The sequence below is a fragment of the Antechinus flavipes genome, chromosome 3 (assembly GCF_016432865.1).
Source record: "Antechinus flavipes isolate AdamAnt ecotype Samford, QLD, Australia chromosome 3, AdamAnt_v2, whole genome shotgun sequence".
Taxonomy (NCBI): domain Eukaryota; kingdom Metazoa; phylum Chordata; class Mammalia; order Dasyuromorphia; family Dasyuridae; genus Antechinus; species Antechinus flavipes.
The window spans coordinates 482,059,499-482,082,309 of NC_067400.1; the positions used below are offsets into that span (position 1 = coordinate 482,059,499).

Here is a 22,811-nt window from a genome sequence, read left to right on the forward strand (position 1 = left end):
AAAGTCATTTGCAACCTAAACCCCAAATTACCAGTGAAACTTCCCTTTCTGCAACATTTCATTTGGCTCTTAAAGATATGTAACAATATCTGTAGTATCTGTGGGAAAATCTAGAGATAATAATGTATTAATATGCTAATATATCTATGTAATGAATATTTGGAGATACATACTCAAAATATTTTTATTGCAGTCATGTAATAACAAAAAGTTTGGAGAAAACTATATTCTAAAACATGGGACCATAGTTTTAGAAGTGAAATGTATCTTAGATTCCATCAATTCCAACACTGTCTTTTTACAGCGAGGTTAAGTACTTTCCCAGGGTGATATAGGTAGTAAGGAGAAAAGTCTTATTTGAAGAATTGAATATTGTTGAAGGAGCAATATAGATTTCAAGTTTTTTTCTGTTGTTGTTGATATTTCATCTTGAATCCTGAGATATCTTATTATTAATTGATATTGGCAAACAACTTTTCACTGACAAAATTTCCTTATCAATAAAAAAGGGATAATGCCACAACTTCAAAAAGTTGTCATGAGAATCAACTAATAAAATAAAATAAAAATGTTTGACAAACATGAAATCTCTATAAAAGCCAATTATTCTTTGTCTATTTGTCCATTAATTTTTTTCACCTTTTTCAATAGGGATCAAATAAAAACAGCATTGAGACAAGTCATTATCTTGCTATGTCTTTATATTTAATGTTCTGCATACTTAAATTCAGGTATCTAAAAACATCTAAAATGTTTGCTTTTTGTGGTTAAATCAAAGGATGTAATTTCATTCTCTGTTCTACTTTGCTCTCTGGTTCTAGAATATCAAGGCAATTTTCCTTTATAATTTCTTGAAATGTGATGTTTAAGCTCTTTTTTATTATGTCTTTCAGGCAGTCCAATAATGCACAAGTTATCTTTCCTCAAACTATTTTCTAGGTCAGTCGTTTTTCCTATGAGATAGTTCACATTTTCTTCTTTTTTTTTCTTTGAATTTTGTTTTATTGTATCCCGATGTCTCATAAAATCATTAGCTTTTATCTGATCAACTGTAATTTTTAAGGAGCTATTTTCTTTAGTGATGGTTTGTATCTATTTTGCCATTTGGCCAATTCTGATTTTTAAAGAGGTATTTGTTTAGCATATTTATGCCTCAAGCTACCAATTCTCTTTTCACAATTTTCTTTCATTGCATTTGTTTCTTTCCCCAATTTTTTTCTGCCACTTTCATTTGATTTTTAGAATCATTTTAAACTTTTCTAACTTCTTTATTTAATACTTCTAGAGATTCATCTTGTATTTATGTTCAGTCTGCATTTTTTTTCAGGTTTTATTTGCAGATATTTTTCCTGTCATCATAGTAGCTTTTTGTAGTTAAATTCTTTGTTTTGTTTTATTTTCTTGTCATTTGCTCATTTTTTGGCCTATTTCTTGACTTTGGACTTCATGTAAAAATTAGATTCTATTCCTTATGGATGTGGAGATAATGTCTAGTCTGATCTTCTGTCTTTAATGAGTTTCTGTTATTTTCAAAGTTCAATGGATACAGTAAATATTTGGTGCTTCCAAAGTGATGATCCATGGAGAAGTCTGGTTACTGCCTTCCTCATCTATGATTTGATCTTTGATCTTTACACAAGCAGAACCAATTGTTTTTCTCTGTCTTAGAACTATAGCCCACAACCAAGTAAATGAGTGACAGTGCTGTCATATGATGGTTCATCATATTACCAGTGTTAGGATAGTACAAGGGTAACTTGAAATTTTTTTTTTTTTTTTTTTTTTTGCTGAGACAATTGTGGTTAAGTGACTTGCCTAGGATCACACAGCTAGGAAGTATTAAGTGTCTGAGACCATATTTGAACTCAGGTCCTTCTAACTTCAGGGCTGATGCTCTATCTACTGTACCATCTTGCTGCCCCTGAAATCTTTTTCTAACCAAGTGTTAAATTTCTTTACCATCCTTTGGTTCTGGGCATTCCTGTTACTACAGTCATTGCTGCTATGATTCTCTAAGGACCTTAGCTGACTGCCATATCATGCTCCCAATCAGTCCCCTTCCCAGTGTATAGGATGGTTTTTTTTCTATCTTCCTAAGCTGCTTTGAGCTGGAAAAATGACTCACTGTGACTTCTTCCTTGGTTTTCCATCTCAAAATTCAGTTCAACATATTCTTAGGAGGCTATATTGGGAAATCTTAACAAAAATGCTCATTTCATTCCACCATTTTGAAAATGTTTTTAAGTTCTTTGATAACAGGAACTGTCTGAATATTTTTTGTTCTTTGCAATCCCAGAACTTAGTATAGTTCTTATCACTTTATAGAAATGATTTTCACTCATTCTTCCCAACTGATTAGACACAAATTTTATGCTGATTCTCCTGTCTATGCTCCCTTGGTTCAAAAATTCAACTGGATATGAATTATACAGGGTTTACAGGTCACTTTTGGTTGACTGACTCTTTTGAGGCTTCTTCCAGTCATGGTAACTCTTATTCTTCCCTGAGATAGGTTAAGAAATTATAGCTTTCCCTTTCCATGCCCAATATTTTTTTTTCCATATACCTCCTAGTTTCCTTAGGAGTTCTTTTAGCTAGTGGGTTGACTAATAAATGAGAAAAAATATGAACAAGCAAAACCTGTAATTCAGTTAACGCTCTTGATTTCTCTACTATAAACATATAAAAATAAATAATTGTACTGCAGTTAGGAAAATGTTTGATATCTTTGTAGAAAATTGTTTCCCTTTAAAACAAATAATATTAAAAGCTTTTTTGTTGTTATTTTCAGGGAAACACTTTAAGCCCTTTATTATTCCTCCTAGCCTTAAACTTATTATTATCTCTGCTAAATAGAACTAAGCATAGTTTTCAAATTTTTTTAAAAAAAGAAATGAAAATAAAATATCTTATTTTTTCAATATACAATATCAATGGACATGTGTAATCACTCAATGCACATGGAAGACATTCAGTTATATAGCTCCAATAAAAACATATTAAAGAGCTTCTTCAGTTTATAGGATATTTTTTTCTAATGGTATAAGAATTTAATTTCAACTCAATTTAATATAAATTGATTTGAAAAAGTTGAACTTGAAATCACAGGTCACATAGGTATAATGTATGAAGGCAATAATTACAAATTCCTTCATCTCTGCGCATAAAGATATCAAGGAGAAAGCTATGTATAAATATTTTAGATTACTGACCCCCAAAATCAACAGTGATAGGAAGAATATATTTAGAGCAGGTAATGTCTATCAAATATGAGACTATATATATAATATGCACTCTGCTTTTTTTTTTCCTGAGGCAATTGGGCTTAAGTGACTTGCCCAGGGTAGGGTCTGAGGTTATATTTGAACTCAGGTCCTCCTGACTTCAGGGCTAATGTTCTAACCACTGGATCACCAAGCTGTCCCCTGCATTCTGAATTTTAAAATAGACTATAACAGCTTTTGAAAGTATCATCATAAAAAAACTATAAAATTTCAATTAAAAAACAATGATCTTATTCTATAGCAGTTATAGAAAGATTAAGATTTGCGTGTCAAAAATAGGAGTAAGAAGACTGACAGAGATTCTTAAAGTATGTAATAAACAGGTGAAAAATCTAGAAAAATAAATTCAAAAAGACAAAGATCACTATTCATCAAGTAATAAATAGTAAAGAAAAATGTGAAAGAATAGATTCCATTAGATTTGTTGGATTATTGCAGTTGAAACCTCCAGACAAAACGGTGAAAGAGCTCATTCAAAAGCTTTCTAATGATGGAAGCAAAAGATCTTCTGTGTAAAACATACACATAAACTCATCTAAAGACATACCTACAAATAAACCTTGAATAAATAGCTGTCATATGCATTTATATATGGAAAGAGACGAAAATTCAGGACCACATCATTATTATCAAAAATTGCATAAGGATTATCCTCAAATGAAAAATGCAAATTATGAGAGGAAATAGTGAAGAAAAGTTAGGTAATACCACAGTGTGAAGAATTTTGAATACCAAGTAGCATTTGTACTTGATCATGAAGGATTCATTGAAAGATTTTTGGCAGAGGATTGACAAGACTTGATTTTTCCATAAGCCAAGTGTTTTGCAGTGATTTGAGGTACAATTGAAGAGAAAATGGAAAGAAATGAAGGAAGGAAGAAAGGAAAGTAAGTTAGGAAGCTATCATAGTCATTCAGGTTAATGTTAACAAAGGATAAACTAAGGTGGTAACAGTAGGAATTGTCTTTGTTTTGGTCTTGGAACTCAAGTTGATATAACTTTCAACTCTGTTCCAAAGACAAAGTTGGGCAGGCATTCATGAAGTTTCCTTAGATATTTTCCACTAAGTAATTACTTGGAAAGGTCATTGTGAATATTTGTATTTAGCAACCAGTGGTACTTATTTCTGACCCCATGTTTATTTATTCCTCATAGACCCTGATCTCTTGGGATATTTCCTAAAGTCTTTAATTGCTTTGTTGTTAATTGTGTCTCCCTCCAAGAATCTAGTCTCCAGAGATGTATCGTCCCATGGGAATCAGGGACTTGTGTATTTCTAATTCCCTATCTCAATACATTAAAATAGCTTGTTTCCCATCTTCCTCTCATTATGTCCTGGGAGGCAAATGTCTTCAGCAAAATCAATTTGAACTTCTTGAAAGGTCAGAGAAAAATCCTGATTTATCTTGTGGGGCTGTTTTTACTTAAATGATTTTTAGTTTTTAGATTTACATATTAGTTCAAAATATTCTTTTAGAAGAATTGTGCCATTGTACTCATACTTAAAAAGTCATATCTACCAACAACAAATTCTGAAAGAAAAGCCCCCTGACTTCCCTGAAGTTGATTATCTGGTAAATTGTAAGTATGAATCATCCCTTTTCTTTCCTTTTCCTTTCATTTGTAACCAATTGATTCTCAGTTCCCTGGATATATTCAATATGGGTTTGGGTTTCTCAAAAATCTTCTCAGGATTATAGATACAGATTCAGTAAGGTCATCTGTTTACTTATGACTTTATAATGCCCAGGTACCAATGATATTTGTGAACTAGGAGACAGATATTCAATGTATTGGTAGTCTACAAATTAAGTTTTAGACCCTGAACCACTAGAATACTTTCATCCTTTGAAGCTCCAGGATTGATTTGTTCAGCTCCAGTTGTAGCTAATGTAGTAGATGAAATCTGAAGTAGCTGAGGAAATAAAGATTTAAGCTTCCTAGCATTTGATTTATTAAGCAATGCATGCCAATTGCATAACAAATCTGAACCAGATTTATTCAGTTTTGTCACAAGATCCTGAATACACACACACACACACACACACACACACACACACACACACACACACACAAACAACAAGATATAAGACAGGATCCAAGATTAGGTAAACTGATTCTAATTGGTAGAAAAATTAGGGGCTTTCTGAGTTGGGTAGGGGAGAGTGAACTTGTACAATGCCCTCAAAAGAGAACAAGAGTTGTCCTACTCCCCCCAATATTTGTATTTAATAAAAGCAACAAAGCAACAGTAATTGATTGAACAATTGAACAATTGATTGAACAGTTTTGCATTTTGTTATGAAAGGATTTTGTCATTTGCAGAGGCTTTGCTAATCAACAAGAGAGTAATGTAATCCTATCCTCCCATGTGTTTCCCAATAAAGTGCCCCTCAGTTTGAGCCTCTTTTTTTGGGTCAGCATCCATTCACACCTATAGGTAATGAGCTCTCACTATTGCTTCTTCTTCTTCTTCTTCTTCTTCTTCTTCTTCTTCTTCTTCTTCTTCTTCTTCTTCTTCTTCTTCTTCTTCTTCTTCTTCTTCTTCTTCTTCTTTTTTTGTAAAGACAGACCAACTAAAAGACACATTGCTTCAAAGCAGAATGTATTTAATGACATAGTATTGCATACTATGCAACAGTGATATCATAAAACTTCTATGTACACAGCAGCACACTCTTACCCGAAGGAAGAGAACACTGATAGGAATACCAGTGATAAGGCACCACCTCTGCTGGGACAGATGCATAGGGAGCATTTGTGGTCAAGGCACATGGGTTTCTAGACTGATTCACATCTCTATCAGTTTCAGGGAAACTAATATCTTTTGTTGATGTCATCAGGGAGGCTGCTTTCTCCATTGAGTAGGATTCCTTTGCTGTTATATTCTGTTTGCAACAGTGCTCTCTGCTGGATATCTATGTCTACTGAGCTCCTATTTGCAGCTCTTTTCTCGTTATTTCCTTTGAGCAGCTTTCCTTTGATAATAATTCCTCTCAAAGGAAGAAGAGTCTATCGACTCTCTGCTACCATCTGATGGACATCAGCGGCACATAGCAGCCTCTCTCTTGTAAACAGAAAGTTCATTTCCTTTAACTTTAGTTCTAAGGTTTTTTCCACAGTTACCACTAACCAATTAACCAGCAAAAGTCAGCAAGTCCTCAGGCCTAAAATATCTGTTTTTTGAATTCTTTTTCTGCCCCTTGGGGATCCTTTCATCTAAACTCTCATCTGATTTATGATTTGAAATTCTTTTTAACTCCTGTCATATGCCAGTCACAAGCTTTGGTTCTTTTTAAATGATCCTGATGATTTGGCATAACGAAATTACAACACTTCCTTTCAATTCTCCCTTATGTCACTGGCTCCTATACAAATTAGTTCAAGAGCAACCCTCCTCTCCCTCTCCCAAATCCCCCCTCCATGGGAAGGAATTGGTAAAGCATATAACCTTTGTTTTACCTCCAGCTGATCAAAATCTGCCTATTCCCAATATTTTTGTTTTCAATTCCACGAAAAACAAATAATATTCACAGGATAATAAGATTTAGAAATCATTTAGTTAAAGCATCTCATTTTATAGTGGAAGGAAATGAAACCTAGAAAGATAGTGATTTTCTTAAGCTTACACAGGAAGTAAATACTGTTTAGATCCAAGGTCTATGTCTTTAGGGGTTTTCTCATTTGCACCTATTCTCCATAAATTGATTTGGGGTCAATATGAATGTCAACTTTGTCTTAGGCTAAAAGAGTATCTGTGTTTCCCAGTGGATTCAGCTCTATCTCTGATAGAAGGTTCCCCTTTTAATTTTTGAATCAGAAAAATAAAGGTATTTTGTTTGTGAATTTAAGTATACATTTAATTGCTAATGACAGAAAGTTTTATTTCTATTTCCTTTGTCACTAAAATAGTCACTATAGCTGAAAAAAAACTCGATGTCTCTTTCCTCTTTGGTTTTTTATTTGAAAGTGCAGGGTTTTAAAGAAATGAAGCCCTAGAAAACATAGCATATTAAAGCAATAAAGGAACATCTAAGCCCCTTTGTTCAAAATTTTCCTTTTACAAATGAGAAAATCAAAGCTCAGAGAAAATAAGATCTTTACAAAGATATTACCCTTAAAAACACCCAAAGTCTAAAATCAGACTCTCAGAGTTGAAAAGGATAACAGAGATCATCTGTTTTAGTCCTTGCGAAGAAATCTCCTTCGTAATATCCCTGTCCAATGGTCAGCCAGTTTTTATTCAAAAAAGCTAGAAAGCCTGTAAATAAATGACCAAAAAGTCACAGAAGTTTTGCAACTTCTGTAAACTTTTAAAATATTGAACAAGTCACACAGACTATCACAACTACAGTTAACATTGAAAAATAGAAAATTAAAACCAAAGTTCATAAGCAAGCAGCTTTCTTTATTCCTTTGAAGGACCTCCTTTAGGAGCACATACACTTTAGAGTGGGCAAATCTTAATACACAAACTAGTGGCTAGTAGTAAGCCACTGACAATGAGGAGTAAGAGCAACAATAAGACAAGTTTGATTCATAGCAAGACTTTATAAATGGAACAAGGGTACTGCAAGTGCTTGTCTAGTTCAGGAACCACCTTCCTCTGGCTTGAAACTATTTTGGGATTGTCCTGTGTCTGAGTTCATCTAAAGGGTTAGCACAAATTGTTGTGATACCAAACTTGGGACACAGCTTGTTTGCTGGGCCTTGGCTCTGGAAAACAGGATTTTTAGAAAGGAATAAAAAAGAAAAGGGTCTTCTTGGCATGGGGATCCTCAAAGAAGAAATCAATAAATAAATGTTTATAACTCATTTTTTTTACTATATTCCAAATTTTGGAGATGTAGTTTTGATGTTGAATTTTTTCCTCTCTGATATTTTACCCATTGCTTAATACACGCTAAAAGTATAATTATGGAGTAGAAGCAGTAATACTCTAGAGTTTTAAAAATATTTTGACAGAGTATCTTACAAACATGGAAAAACTGTTATATTCTGTGCACGGTGACTCTGATTTTGTGAGCAGTTAAAATGCCTTACATATTATGGTCTAAGTATTCTTCTATGTGTGGGAACTAGATTTTTTTCCTTTCCTGAAGCCTTGTCTGCTGTAGTTCATTAGACCCTCTTATAAATATCCAGGTTAGCTGTTCTTGTCACCATGAGGTGAATTGTAAGTCTATCTACTTCTCTGCAATCTGGATAGGTTTTTGTAAAAGCAGGGCACATCAATGTGTAAGAAGGGAGGACTATAAAGCAATGGGACTTTTGATGTTAACAACCAATCATACTTTCAAAAGAGTATTTGTTTACTTCAGAGCTCTCACCTGTAGAGACTATTTGCAATCTCCCTTTTCCCTTTCCCATTGCTTGGCTGCTTTAGTTTGTATATTATGGAACTTTGGTGATTACTCTGATTGTTCTTTCATGGAGGAAAAGCCCAGAGTATTTTTTTGAGATAAAGTTTATTTCCATGGCTACAATTAATTTGAAATATAGTCAGAGCTGTATTAGGTCCCTGAAGTAGGGGTCCTTTTCATTTTTATTCTTTGTATTCCAGTGGCTATCACTGTGCTTTTTACATGCACTAAGTATATAGTAAATATTTGATTGATTGGGTTGAATTGGACAAAGAAGCCAGACTCCTTACTTAGCATCATTTATTGCCATAGATTAGATTGAAGACTGAGAAGAAATACCTTTTTCCTTATAGATTGAGGGCAACAGATACACAAATTATGTCCAAGTACATGTCTTATACAATCATTCATTCATAAAAATGACTTTATTGTCCACCAGGTGCTATGGAGGAGATAAAAAGGAAAAAGGAATAAGCTCTTCCTTTATGAACCTCTGACTTATAGATTCCATTAAATTATGCTCAGAATGAAGCAGTAGGTTTTGTTCCTATGATATCACTGAGTGTTTCTATGGGGATTTTATTTAAAAGGTGCATTCTTGGTAAGCTAGAAAAGTTGTAATTTTCACACATTTCTGAGAGGGCTTAAATACAGTGATGTATGATCTTTTTCACAAAGCAGAAGTGTAGGAGGATCTTGTAGGACAAATCCTCTAGTTCTATTATATATCCTTCCCAAAGTTCTCAGAGAATATTGATGAAGATAGGGTATCCAGGAGTAGACAGTATGGTTTGGAATCACAGAATATTAGAATTGGATGTGACATCTATTCTAACTTCTCACCTCACAGAGGATTCCAATCTCCTTAATTTCTACAAGGTATTTATTTAACCTATGTCCTAATGCTTCTACTAATAATATACTCAAGACCTCTAAAAGTAACCCCAACATGGACAGGAGTGTGACATTCTATTTTAAGGGGGGAGAATTGTCTAGAATATAACTCTTCTCTTCAATCTTTACAGTTTTTACTTATAAGAAAATGGCCACAGGAAACTACTCTACAGTGATGGAGTTTATTCTCGCGGGGCTCACAGATAAGCCAGAGCTCCAGCTTCCTCTTTTTCTCTTGTTCCTGGGAATCTATGTGGTTACTGTGGTAGGGAATCTGGGCATGATCTTACTAATTGCTATCAGTTCTCCACTTCACTCTCCCATGTACTATTTTCTCGGTCATTTATCCTTTATTGACCTCTGCTATTCCTCTGTCATTACCCCTAAAATGTTAGTGAACTTTGTCACTGAGAAGAATGTTATCTCCTTTTTGGAGTGCATGACCCAGTTGTATTTTTTCTTAATTTTTGTCATTGCTGAAGGTTACCTTTTGACAGCAATGGCTTATGATCGTTATGTTGCCATCTGCAGTCCTTTGCTTTATAATGTTCTCATGTCTCAAAGAGCATGCTCTATAATGATGTTTGTGGTATATTCCTTGGGATTTTTTGGTGCCACGGTACATACTAGTCGCATGGCAATGTTATCCTTTTGTGAATCTCATGTTGTCAGACATTACTTCTGTGATATTCTTCCCTTGTTAACCCTCTCCTGTTCAAGCACTCATGTTAATGAAGTCCTTCTTTTTATCATTGGGGGAGTTAACACCTTAGCTCCTACTCTAGCTGTCATTGTCTCTTACACTTTTATCTTGTCCAGCATTTTACGCATCCGCTCTACTGAGGGCAGGTCCAAAGCCTTTGGCACCTGCAGCTCCCACCTTATGGCTGTTGGGATATTCTTTGGATCTATCACTTTCATGTATTTTAAGCCTCCTTCTAGCAACTCCATGGATCAGGAGAAGGTATCCTCAGTATTTTACACTACAGTGATCCCCATGCTTAATCCTCTGATTTATAGTCTTAGAAATAAGAATGTGAAGAATGCCATTAGAAAAGTTATTGGGAATTGAAACTTCTCCTGAGAGTCATTTCCCAGAAGTAGGAAAAAAATTGAATCCAAAGGGAAGTTATTCCAAATTTGTTTCCTGATATCATCTTTCCTGGGAAGCCAATCTCTTTCTTTGGATAGAAACTAGAGTTCTTTTCATAATTCATGAGAGTCTTTTCTTCACTAGTATCTTGAGATCAGAAACCATAAAGGTAACTTTAAAAACTTTCTTAGCATCTATTGCAAGGTTGTGTTCTCAGTAAACAGTGAATAAATGCTTGTTGAAGGAATCAATGAATATGCTATATAAACAAAATTTCCTTCAAACTCTTTTCTGTTCAGTACTTATTGATATTCTTCCCAGGAATTCAGATTAATGTGTAACTCACTCCTGCTCTTTTCAAAACTCCTGAATAATTCATGGCTTTGATTTCTAATATATGATCCCCATATGGACCAGGAAGAAAGTTTGAAGAAGGTTCAAGGAAGAGCATGGACTACCCAAGAAGATCAATTGACTGAATTCTAGAAGTGGATTTCCTCGCTTATCTTATCTTTCTGGAACTTATGTATTTGTATATATACATCTGTGTATATGTAAATATGTATTATGCTTTAATGTGTACATGTATATATAGTATATTGTACATAAAAGTATATATGTGTGTGTGTGTGTATATATATATATATATATATATATATATATATATATATATATATATATATATATATGGATGTCTGGAGCCAATTCAAAATGGCACTGAGCTAATGATTAAAATTTCAATGTGAGCATTTATATTTCACAAATTAGCTACAAATGCTACAAAACAGGACTTGATTTATTGTTCTGTTGATTGTATAGACTTAAGAAAGTGATGAATGGATGGATGGATATGTTAATAATACAGATTAAACTTTAAAGTGTGTTGTGCAACATTTTTTCCTCTTAGAGAAACTAGTTTTTAATCATTTACTGGTACAATACTGCATGAATATGTACACATATACCACCAATTATATAATATTAAAACAACTGCCCTTCTTATTGTTCTTTACACATAGTACTCTAGATGCTAATATCTCATGTGTATACACACATGTATATGTATATGTCTACACATACATATGTGTGTATGTGTACACACATATCCTCATATAGATAGAGGGATAGACTGGACTTATGATTTTATTGATATAGAACTTCCAGGAGAAGAGACTCCCTCTACCCTTGTAGATGGGCACCTTCTCTCATAATTTATAATTTTAATGAATTGCTTGGGGGATTCTAAAAGGTTAAGGGACAGTCAAGGTCACAGAATGTGTCACTTAGAGATTGAACCTAAGCCTGGTATTTCTAGTTTCAAGAACTGATTCTCTGTCAACTTTGCCATGCTGGATGCAAGATAATACTTTGAGGAATGGTATAAGCACCTGGAAAAATTAGGGAAAACCTAATTCATCTGAGCATTGATGGAAACTAGGGATTCTGAGTTGAAAATAAGGAGGGGAGACATTCTAGACAAGGAGCACAGCCTGTACAAAGACTGGAGATGAGAAATGGAGTACTGTATATAAGGAACAGTAAGAAGGCAGTTTGACCAGACTGTCTTAAGTGTGAAGGAATAGTCTGATCTGCTTCTGATAATAGATCAATAGTCCTTAAGTATTAAGTACCTTGAGAAAAAGAAAGTAGATATGGTTTTTGCCCTCAAGGTGTTTATAATATTGGCATTAAAAGCCTTTCATAATCTAGCTTTCTCCCCATTTTTTAGTCTCCTTATACTTTATTATTCATTTTCTCCTCTTCACATACCCCTAGTCTTTGATATAGTGGTATAGACTTCCTGGCTGTTCCAAACAAGACATGTTCCATCTCTGACTCCCAGACATTTCCTCTGTCCATTCTCCTCAGGAAATAGATGAATAATTTTAGGTACTCTTTCTCACGTTCACCCTGCTTTTTAAAAGCTGAGAAGAGGATATAGCATAGTTTTTGTAGGACCAATGCTGCATTATCTTCAAGTATAGATAGTCAAAGCTTAGTTTTAATAGAAGTTGTGTCTATTAATCTGATGATTTCCTAATGATAGTGCTCTTATATAAGGCTTTCCTGCTCTCTGTTCCCTCGTTCTTTTGCCTCTCCAAGGAAAGTACAATTGTGCTTGTCCCTAAACGTTTTCCTGTAATCAGTAATTGTTGTGTTCTTGCCTTTCTTTTCTTCTATAAACAGTATATAAGGCCCAGAGCTATTTGAGACTGAGCCTTTCTTATTATATTGCCAGGATTACCTGTCTCACTTCAGATATAGTTGACAATGGTTTTTATGTCAGCAGATGATGAGATCGGATGCACCAGAATCATGTAGCAAGCTCTGGTTCAGTCTCTGCAGTGTAACCTTACCTGCATTGTCAGGATTCACAATACTTATCTGTATGTCTCTGAACCTATATTACTCTACCCTAAAGAAAATTTGAGATTTTTCTCCTTCACTCCACATGGAATTAGAGACTAAACTAAATAGTCTTCTGTCCTGTGCTTCTCATATATGTCAGCTAAAATTTTATGGCTGGTGACATTTGGCTATGCATCAGTGATATTTTTAACTGCAGCTTTCTGCCAGTGTCATCACTTTATCTGGCTCAGGGGTCTTCCAGTTTTTTAGGCTTACTCTTATCTTTCTAGTACACATCTCCTAATATTGTTCTATTGGGAATATAGTTCACATCCAAAGAAAACACCAATTTAGGGCTATGATGTCTGTCATAGATGTATGACCTCAGTCTTACTCATAGATGAAGCAGAAATGATGGATTTAAAACACAGTGACTATAGGAATGCCTCCTCTGAGGATATTTTGCATTAAAATTAGCAGCTTCTTGGTTTATCCTTTATAATCTGTCTTGACTAAAGTCACATTCATGGGCAGAGAAATAAAAAATTGAGGCAGTTTTCTCTTTCAAAAGATTTTGGCTCTTCCTTTGCAAGACACAAGAGGAAAGCTGCTTTTTTTTTTTTTTTTACCTGTGCATGGGAAGAAATAAAGTGATCACCCAAAACCTAGATTTCTTAATAAGCTACTTTCCTTAGTAAGTTATTACAGTATTTCCCATAAAGTTAAGGATCAGATCAGAAAGCATGCCTCAATGGTAGCCTTCTTCCAGTGTTTCCAAAAGGTTGTAATAAGTCAAGTAATCTCCTCTTGTTTTGGCTTCTTTGAGCAATTCTTCCTTGGAAAGTGGTTGAATATGGAAATCCTAAGAATAACCTCCAACTAAGAAAAAAGTCATTTTCTCAGGCATATTTCCACAGTCCAAATTCCTAGGCAGGCCTACAAAAACTTTGAGTTGTCTCATAAGCTTTAACAATAATCAATTAATTTTACATTCTTTGAGTCATTATACTTTTATTTTCTGAATCATAATTCTTAAGATCTAGTTCTATCAATAATATTATCAGACTATTCTGCTTTTAAACTGCAAAAGGAAGACAGTATCATCCATCTGCATTAGTTCTTATTTTTTTCTAGAGATTAGAGATAGTAATACACAATAATTAATACAATTAATAAATGTAAAGTGCCACAGCAAAAGAAGTTAATATTGGAATAATAACTGTGTTAGCAATAAAATATTACAAGGACATGAATTCAAATCACAGAAACAGCAATAATGATATTTTTCATGTATCAAAACAGAGCAAATATATAATCTATTAAATATACAGATATAGCAATATATATATTAGCATTCAGACTTCTAGGATATACTATATCAGTAAATTCAGCATTGCATAGCAATATCGTCATGTTAATAAAACTTGTTATACCTCCAGAAATGGAAACAACAAAACAAACCTTAAAAATTACATTAAATAAAAACCCCAATTAATAATGCAAACGAGATTAGAAGGGAAGCAACAAACTGGGAAAACATTTTTACAGTTAAAGGTTCTGATAAAGGCCCCATTTCCAAAATATATAAAGAATTGACTCTCAATTTATAAGAAATCAATCCATTCTCCAATTGATAAATGGTCAAAGGATATGAACAGACAATTTTCAGATGATGAAATTGAAACTATTTCTACTCATATGAAAGAAAGTTCCAAATCACTATTGATCAGAGAAATGCTAATTAAGTCAACTCTGAGATACCACTACTCATCTGTCAGATTGGCTAAAATGACAGGAAAAAATAATGATGAATGTTGGAGGGGATGCTGGAAAACTGGGACACTGATGCATTGTTGGTGGAATTGTGAATGGATCAAACCATTCTGGAGAGCAATCTGGAATTATGCCCCCAAAGTTATCAAACTGTGTATAGCCTTTGATCCAGCAGTGTTTCTACTGGGCTTATACCCCAAAGAAATACTAAAGAAGGGAAAGGGTTCTGTATGTGCCAAAATGTTTGTGGCAGCCCTTTTTGTGTTGGCTAGAAACTGGAAAATGAATGGATGCCCATCAATTGAAGAATGACTGGGTAAATTGTGGTATATGAATGTTATGGAATATTATTGTTCTATAAGAAATGACGAGCAGGATGAATACAGAGAGGCTTGGAAAGACTTACATGAACTGATGCTGAATGAAATTAGCAGAACCAGGAGATCATTATACACTGAGGAGGTATTCTGATGGAAGTGGATATCTTCGACAAAGAGAAGATCTAATTCTGTTCCAATTGATCAATGACGGACAGAATCAACTATACCCAGAGAAGGAACATTGGGAAATGAATGTGGACTACTTGCATTTTTGTTCTTCTTCCCAGTTTATTTTTACCTTCTGAATCCAACTCTTGTGCAACAAGAGAGTTGTATAGTTCTGCACACATATATTGTATCTAGGATATATTATGACATATTTAACATGTATAAGACTGCCTGTCCTCTAGGGGAAGGGGTGGAGGGAGGGAAGGGAAAAGTTGGAACAGAAGTGAGTGCAAGGGATAATGGTGTAAAAAATTACCCATGCATATGTTCTGTCAATAAAAAGTCAACCAAAAACTCAATTAAATACCAGATTTAAAATTCTGAGAATAAAAGGGAAGATTAATAAAATGGAAAGAAACAAAAGTATTTAACTGACAAACAAAACTAAAAGTTGGTTTTATGAAAAAAATAGCAAAAGAGATAAACTTTTAGTTCATTTGATTAGAAAAAAGAAAGAAGAAAATGAAATTATGAAAACGGTGAACTTACCACCAATGAAAAGGAAATTAAAGTAAAAATTAGGAGCTATTTTGTCTAACTGTATGCCAATAAATCTGATAATCTAAGTGATATGGATGAATCCTTACAAAAATAGATTGTCCAGATTAACAGAGGAGGAAATAAATTACTTAAATAATTCCATTTTAGAAAAAAGAAATTAATTATTTCTATTAATGATTCTATTTTATTTCTATTAATGATTCTATTTTATTTCTATTAATTTCTATTTCTATTAATATTCTATTAATGAACTCCCTAAGAAAAAAAATCTTCAGGGCCAGATGGATTTATAAGTGAATTTTACCAAACATTTAAAGAACAATTAATTCCAATATTATACAAAATATTTGGAAAAATAGGGGAAGAAGGAGTCCTATCAAACTCCTTTATACTAGAGATATGATGCTAATACCTAAAATACATAGAGTACTTTACAAAACAGAGAAAGAAAAATATAGACCAATTAATGAATATTGATAAAATATTAAATAAATGATTAGTGAAAGATTATAGTAACTTATCACCAACATAATACTATGACCAAGTATGATTTATACCAGGTTTGCAGTGCTAGTTCAATATTAGGAAAACTATTGACTATATCAATAACGAAAAAATCATACTATTATATCAATAGATGCCAAAGAAGCATTTAACAAATTCCAACATTTATTCCTATTAAAAAAACTCTAGAGCACATAGGAATAAATGAAGTTTTCCTTAAAATGATCAGTAGTATCTATATAAAACCATCAGCAAGTATGATATGTAATAAGAATAAACTAGATGCATTCCCAATAAGATCAAGAGTGAAACAAGATTGGCCACTCTCACCATTACTATTCAATATTGTATCAGAAATGCTAGCTTCGGCAATAAGAGTTGAGAAAGAGATTAAAGGAATTAGAGTAGGTAATGAGGAAACCAAATTATCACTCTTTGCAGATGATATGATGATATACTTAGAGAATCTCAGAGATTCTACTAAAAAGCTATCAGAAATAATTTACAACTGTAGCAAAGTTGCAGTATACAAAATAAACCCACATAAGTCATCAGCATTCTTAATATATCACTAACAAAACCCAATAGTTAGAGTTACAAAGAGAAATTCCATTTAAAGTAACTACTGATTGTATAAAATATTTAGGAATCTATCTGACAAGGGAAAATCAGAAACTTTATGAGCAAAACTACAAAACACTTTTCATACAAATTAAGTCTGATCTAATCAACTGGAAAAATATTAAATGCTCTTGGATTGGGCGAGCAAATATAATAAAGATGACATTACTACCTAAGCTAATCTATTTATTTAACGCTATACCAATCAGACTCCCAAAAAACTATTTTGATGAACTAGAAAAAATAACAACAAAGTTCATATGGAAAAACAAAAGGTCAAGAATTTCAAGGGAATTAATGAAAAAAAGATCAAATGAAGGTGACCTAGCTGTACCAGATCTAAAATTACATTATAAAGCAGCGGTTACTAAAACCATCTGGTATTGGCTAAGAAATAGACTAGTTGATGAATGGAATAGGTTAGGTTCAAAGGACAAAACAGCCAATAACTTTAATAATCTAGTATTTGACAAACCCCGGTTTTTGGGATAGGAACGCATTATTTGACAAAAATTGCTGGGAAAATTGGAAATTAGTATGGCAGAAACTAGGCATTGACCCACACTTAACACCATACACCAAGATAAGGTCAAAATTGGTTCATGACCTAGGCATAAAGAATGAGATTATAAATAAATTGGAAGAGCATAGAATAGTTTACCTCTCAGACCTGTGGAAGAGGGAGGAATTTATGACCAAAGAACTAGAGATCACTATTGATCACAAAATAGAAAATTTTGATTATATCAAAATGAAAAGGTTTTGTACAAACAAAACTAATGCAGACAAGATTAGAAGGGAAACAATAAACTGGGAAAACATTTTTACAATCAAAGGTTCTGATAAAGGCCTCATTTCCAAAATATATAGAGAATTGACTCTAATTTATAAGAAACCAAGCCATTCTCCAATTGATAAATGGTCAAAGGATATGAACAGACAATTCTCAGACAAAGAAATTAAAACTATTTCTAGCCATATGAAAATATGCTCCAAATCATTATTAATCAGATGTAATGGGCTGAGGCTTGAGTTGATGCACTGAGGTCCCAAGCATGTGAGGCTAAATAATGATTGGACCATACTCTATTAATATATATGCTTGGAGAAAGAATGGCCCCCACCCACTCTTTGTGCAAGTCCTGATGTGTTGTATAGGAAATGATAATTTTGGTGGGTGGAGGCAGGGGAGTGGAAAGGGAAGTGGAAAGAGAGACTGCTGGCTGGTTTCTTGACACAGCTGCTCACATTGCTATCATGACCCTCCTTCACCTGCAATCCCTTCACCTCTGCTGGTTTGGCTTCCTGTTGCAGCTGCCCATATTGCTATTGCAATCCCCCTTCACCTCAAAAAGAATAAAGATTGAAGATTTTTCCCTTAATCTGAATTCCTGACTCTGGCTGATTTTAAATAAGCGGTCATCACTATCAGAGAAATGCAAATTAAGACAACTCTGAGATACCACTACACACCTGTCAGATTGGCTAGAGTGACAGGGAAAGATAATGTGGAATGTTGGAGGGGATGTGGGAAAACAGGGACACTGATACATTGTTGGTGGAATTGTGAATACATCCAGCCATTCTGGAGACTATTTGGAACTATGCTCAAAAAGTTATCAAACTGTGCATACCCTTTGATCCAGCAGTGTTTCTACTGGGCTTATACCCCAAAGAGATACTAAAGAAGGGAAAGGGACCTGTATGTGCCAAAATGTTTGTGGCAGCCCTGTTTGTAGTGTGGCTAGAAGCTGGAAAAAGAATGGATGCCCATCAATTGGAGAATGGTTGGGTAAATTATGGTATATGAATGTTATGGAATATTATTGTTCTGTAAGAAATGACCAGCAACATGAACACAGAGAGTCTTGGAGAGACTTACATGAACTGATGCTAAGTGAAATGAGCAGAACCAGGACATCATTATAGATCTCAACAACCATACTGTTTGAGGATGTATTCTGATGGAAGTGGATCTCTTCGATAAAGAGATCTAACTCAGTTTCAGTTGATCAATGATGGACAGATGCAGCTACACCCAAAGAAAGAACACTGGAAATGAATATAAACTGCTTGCATTTTTGTTTTTCTTCCAAGGTTATTTATACCTTCTGAATCCAATTCTCCCTTTGCAACAAGAGAACTGTTTGGTTCTGCACATACATATATTGTATCTAGGATATACTGTAACCCATTTAACATGTATAGGATTGCTTACCATCTGGGCAAGGGAATGGAGGGAGGGAGGGGAAAAATCAGAACAGAAGTGAGTGCAAGGGTTAATGTTGCAAAAATTTAACCTAGCATGGGTTCTTTCAATAAAAAGTTATTAAAAAAAAAGAAATGTTGGCTTTAACAATAAAAGATGAAAAAGAAATGGAAGGAATCAAAGTAGGTGATGAGGAAACAAAGTTATCACTCTCTGTAGATGATGTGATGATATGCTTAGAGTATACTAGAGAATCAACTAAAATCTACTAGAAACAACTTTACAAAATTGCAGGATACAAAATAAATCCATATAAATCATCAGTTTTTCTATATATGTTACTGACAAAGTCTAGGAGCAAGAGAAACAGAGAAATTACAATTAAAATAAATGGATAACATAAAATATTTGGGAATCTATGTACCAAGACAAAGCCAGTAACTGTATAACCACAATTACAAAACACTTTCCACAGAAATAAAGTTGGATCTAATTGGAATCGAATTGGAAGTATATCAAGTGCTCATAGGTAGGCAGAGATAATATAATAAAAATGACAATTCTACCTAATCTGCTTATTCAATAATATGCCAACCAAAACACCAAGAAATTACTTTATAGAGCTAGAAAAAATAACAAAATTAATCTGGAAGAACAAAAGGTCAAGAATTTAAAGGGAATTTTTAGTGGAAAAAAGGCAAATAAAGGTGGCCTACCTGTACCAGATGTAAAACTATATTATAACAACAGTCATTATAACCATTTGGTAATGGCTAAAAAAATAGAGTAGTGAAGTAACGGAATAGGTTAGGTTCACAAGACACAATATTCAATGACTATAGTAATCTAGTTTTTGATAAATCCAACGACTTCAGATTCTAAGATAAGATTTACTATTTGACAAAAATTTCTGGGAAAAGTGAAAAATACTATGGCAGAAACTAGGGATTGACCAACATCTAACACTCTATGCCAAGCTAAGATTGAAATGGGTTCTTGATCAACTTAGAAGAACAAGAGATAGTCTACCACTTAGATCTATGGAGAAAGAAGGAATTTATGACCGAAGAAGGACTAGAGAACATTATGAAATTTAAAATGAATAGTTTTGATTATATTAAATTAATAAAGTTTTATACAAACAAAAACAATGCAGCAAGATTAGGAGGGAAGCAGAAAACTGGGGAAATTTTTTTTTACATACAAGAGTTCTGATAAAGGCCTTATTTATAAAATATATAGAAAATTGACTCAAATTTATAAGCATACAAGCCATTCTTTTATAAATGATCAAAGGATATGAATAAACAATTTTCAGATAAAGACATTAAAGCCACTTCTAGTCATATAAAAAAAAAATTAAATCACTATTGATTAGTGAAATGCAAATTAAGACAACTCTGAGGTATCACTACATACCTCTCATATTGGCTAAGATGACAGAAAGATAATGATAAAATGTTGGAGATGTGGAAAAACTGAGACACTAATACATTGTTGGTGAAGTTGTGAACTGATCCAACCATTGTGGAGAACAATTTGGAACTATGCTCAAAGGGCTATCAAACTGTTCAAACCCTTTAATCCAGCAGTGTCTCTACTGGGTCTGTATCCCAAAGAGATGATTTAAAAAAAGGGGAAAGGACCTACATGTGTACAAATGTTTGTAGCAGCCCTTTTTGTAGTGGCAAGGAACTCAAAAATAAGTGAATGCCCATCACTGGGGGAATGATTGAATAAATTATGGTATATGAATATTATGGAATATTATTGTTGTATAAGAAATGATTAGCAGGATGATTTCAGAAAAGCTTGTAGAGTCTTACATGAACTGCTGCTAAGTCAAGTGAGTAGAACCAAGAGAACAACCACAAGATTATGTGATGATCACTTCTGACAGACATGGCTCTTTTCAACAATCAGGAAATTCAATTATAATAGAATTGTGATGGAGAAAGCCATCTACATCCAGAAAAGGACTATGGGGACTGAATGTAGATCACAACATAGGATTTTCACCTTTGTTGTAGTTGGTTGTTTGCTTTTTTTTTTCCTTTCTCATTTTTTCCCCCTTTTTGATCTGATGCTCTTTTGCAGCATGATAAATGTGAAAAAATATGTGGAAGAATTGTAACTGTTTAACGTGTAGGCCTTATTTGCTTTCTAGGGGAAGGAGGCTGGGGGAAGGGAGGGAGAAAAAGTTGGAACACAATGTTTTGCAAGGGTGAATGTTGAAAACTATCTTTGCATGAATTTTGAGAATAAAAAGTTATTATTTTTAAAATGACATTAAATATCTTTTTTTCTAAAATCCAACCAGGAAGAAATATATTATCTATGCCTCTAATAAAGCATGTTTCCTGTGAGAAACAGGAAAAAAATGTATACAAATGAAATATGTGTTATAGAATGAAAAGAGTAAATCCCCTTCTTTTTTATTTTTAGCTTTTGAAGGATTTTATTTCAAAATTTGCCCTAATTACATTTAAAGGCATATTTCAATATTCACTTTCATAAGATTCTGAGTTTCAATTTTTTCTTCCCTCCCCTTCTGAAGACAACAAGCAATCTAATACAGTTATACTATGTGTAATCCTATTCATCATATTTCCACATTAGTCATGTTGTGAAAGAAGAATTAGAACAAAAGGAAAAAACCATGAGTAAGAAAAAAAAAACAAGCAAAAGTGAATATATTTCATTCATACTCCATAGTTCTTTCTCTGGATGTGGACAACATTTTCTATCATGAAACTTTTGGAGTTGTCTTTGATCTTTGCTTTGCTGAGAACAGCTAAGTCTATCATCGTTGATCATTGTTCTCCTGCTTCCATTGACTTCATTCAGCATTAGTTCATTCATATAAATCTTTTCAGGTTTAGTAAATTCACTTCTGAGGCAAAACTGATCATAGAAATTTTGTTTCTAAATTAAAGGGAATTTCCTGTCATTTATATTTCTAATCTCACACACCCATTCAATTGCAAAAGGTTAGATGAGGAATAGAAGTGAAGGAGATGGATTCATCACAAAAAAGAAGAAAAGAAAATCAGTATAAAAAATCCTTCAAACTTGTTTTTAAAAAAATTTGGAGAACATAGAAATGTAAACTGTAAAATGTAAAGATTTAGAAAATAAAATTTTAATTTATATTATGCATCAAGAATATACACAAACTGAAAACCATATGCTTACATTAGAAGCCTGAAACTTTGTATTCATTCAGTTCTGATAATCTATCTAGTCAGAAGTTATTCATGTTGGAAACTCTGAGTCTCTCTTGAGGTAAAATCATGTAGAGCCTTGGAAGGAAAACATTTAAAAATATTCTCCTGCCTTTCCACATTTTTTTCTTTTTCAAAAATTAATGATTGGAAATTATTGCTATATTTCTGTGGATGGGTTGCTACATGTACTATGTGTGTGTGTATATGTGTATGTGTGTGTGAGAGAGAGAGACAGAGAAAAAGAGAGAGAGTTGTATGATTCCCACAGGTTATGGGTGTCCACATAGATATGTGTAGGTCTAGTGCACAGGTGTAGCTAAAATAGATTATACTCAGAACCTCTTCCCACTTGTCTCTAAAGAATATTTAATATCTTCCTGGAGAGAAGTAGGAGACTGGGGCCATGAAGTTGGTGGATTTGTCTTCTCAGAGAATGGATACTAAG

The 22,811-nt window shown here is 33.6% G+C and overlaps 1 protein-coding gene across 1 annotated transcript; it reads left to right on the forward strand.

The window, feature by feature from the left end:
- Positions 1 to 9,677: 9,677 nt before the first annotated feature.
- LOC127557329 (olfactory receptor 8D2-like) lies at positions 9,678 to 17,437 on the forward strand. Its single transcript, XM_051990685.1, has 3 exons — positions 9,678 to 10,601; positions 15,462 to 15,473; positions 17,423 to 17,437. Exons 1-3 carry the CDS (start codon positions 9,690 to 9,692, stop codon positions 17,435 to 17,437), a joined length of 939 nt encoding a protein of 312 aa, XP_051846645.1. The 5' UTR covers positions 9,678 to 9,689.
- The last annotated feature ends 5,374 nt before the right edge of the window (positions 17,438 to 22,811 follow it).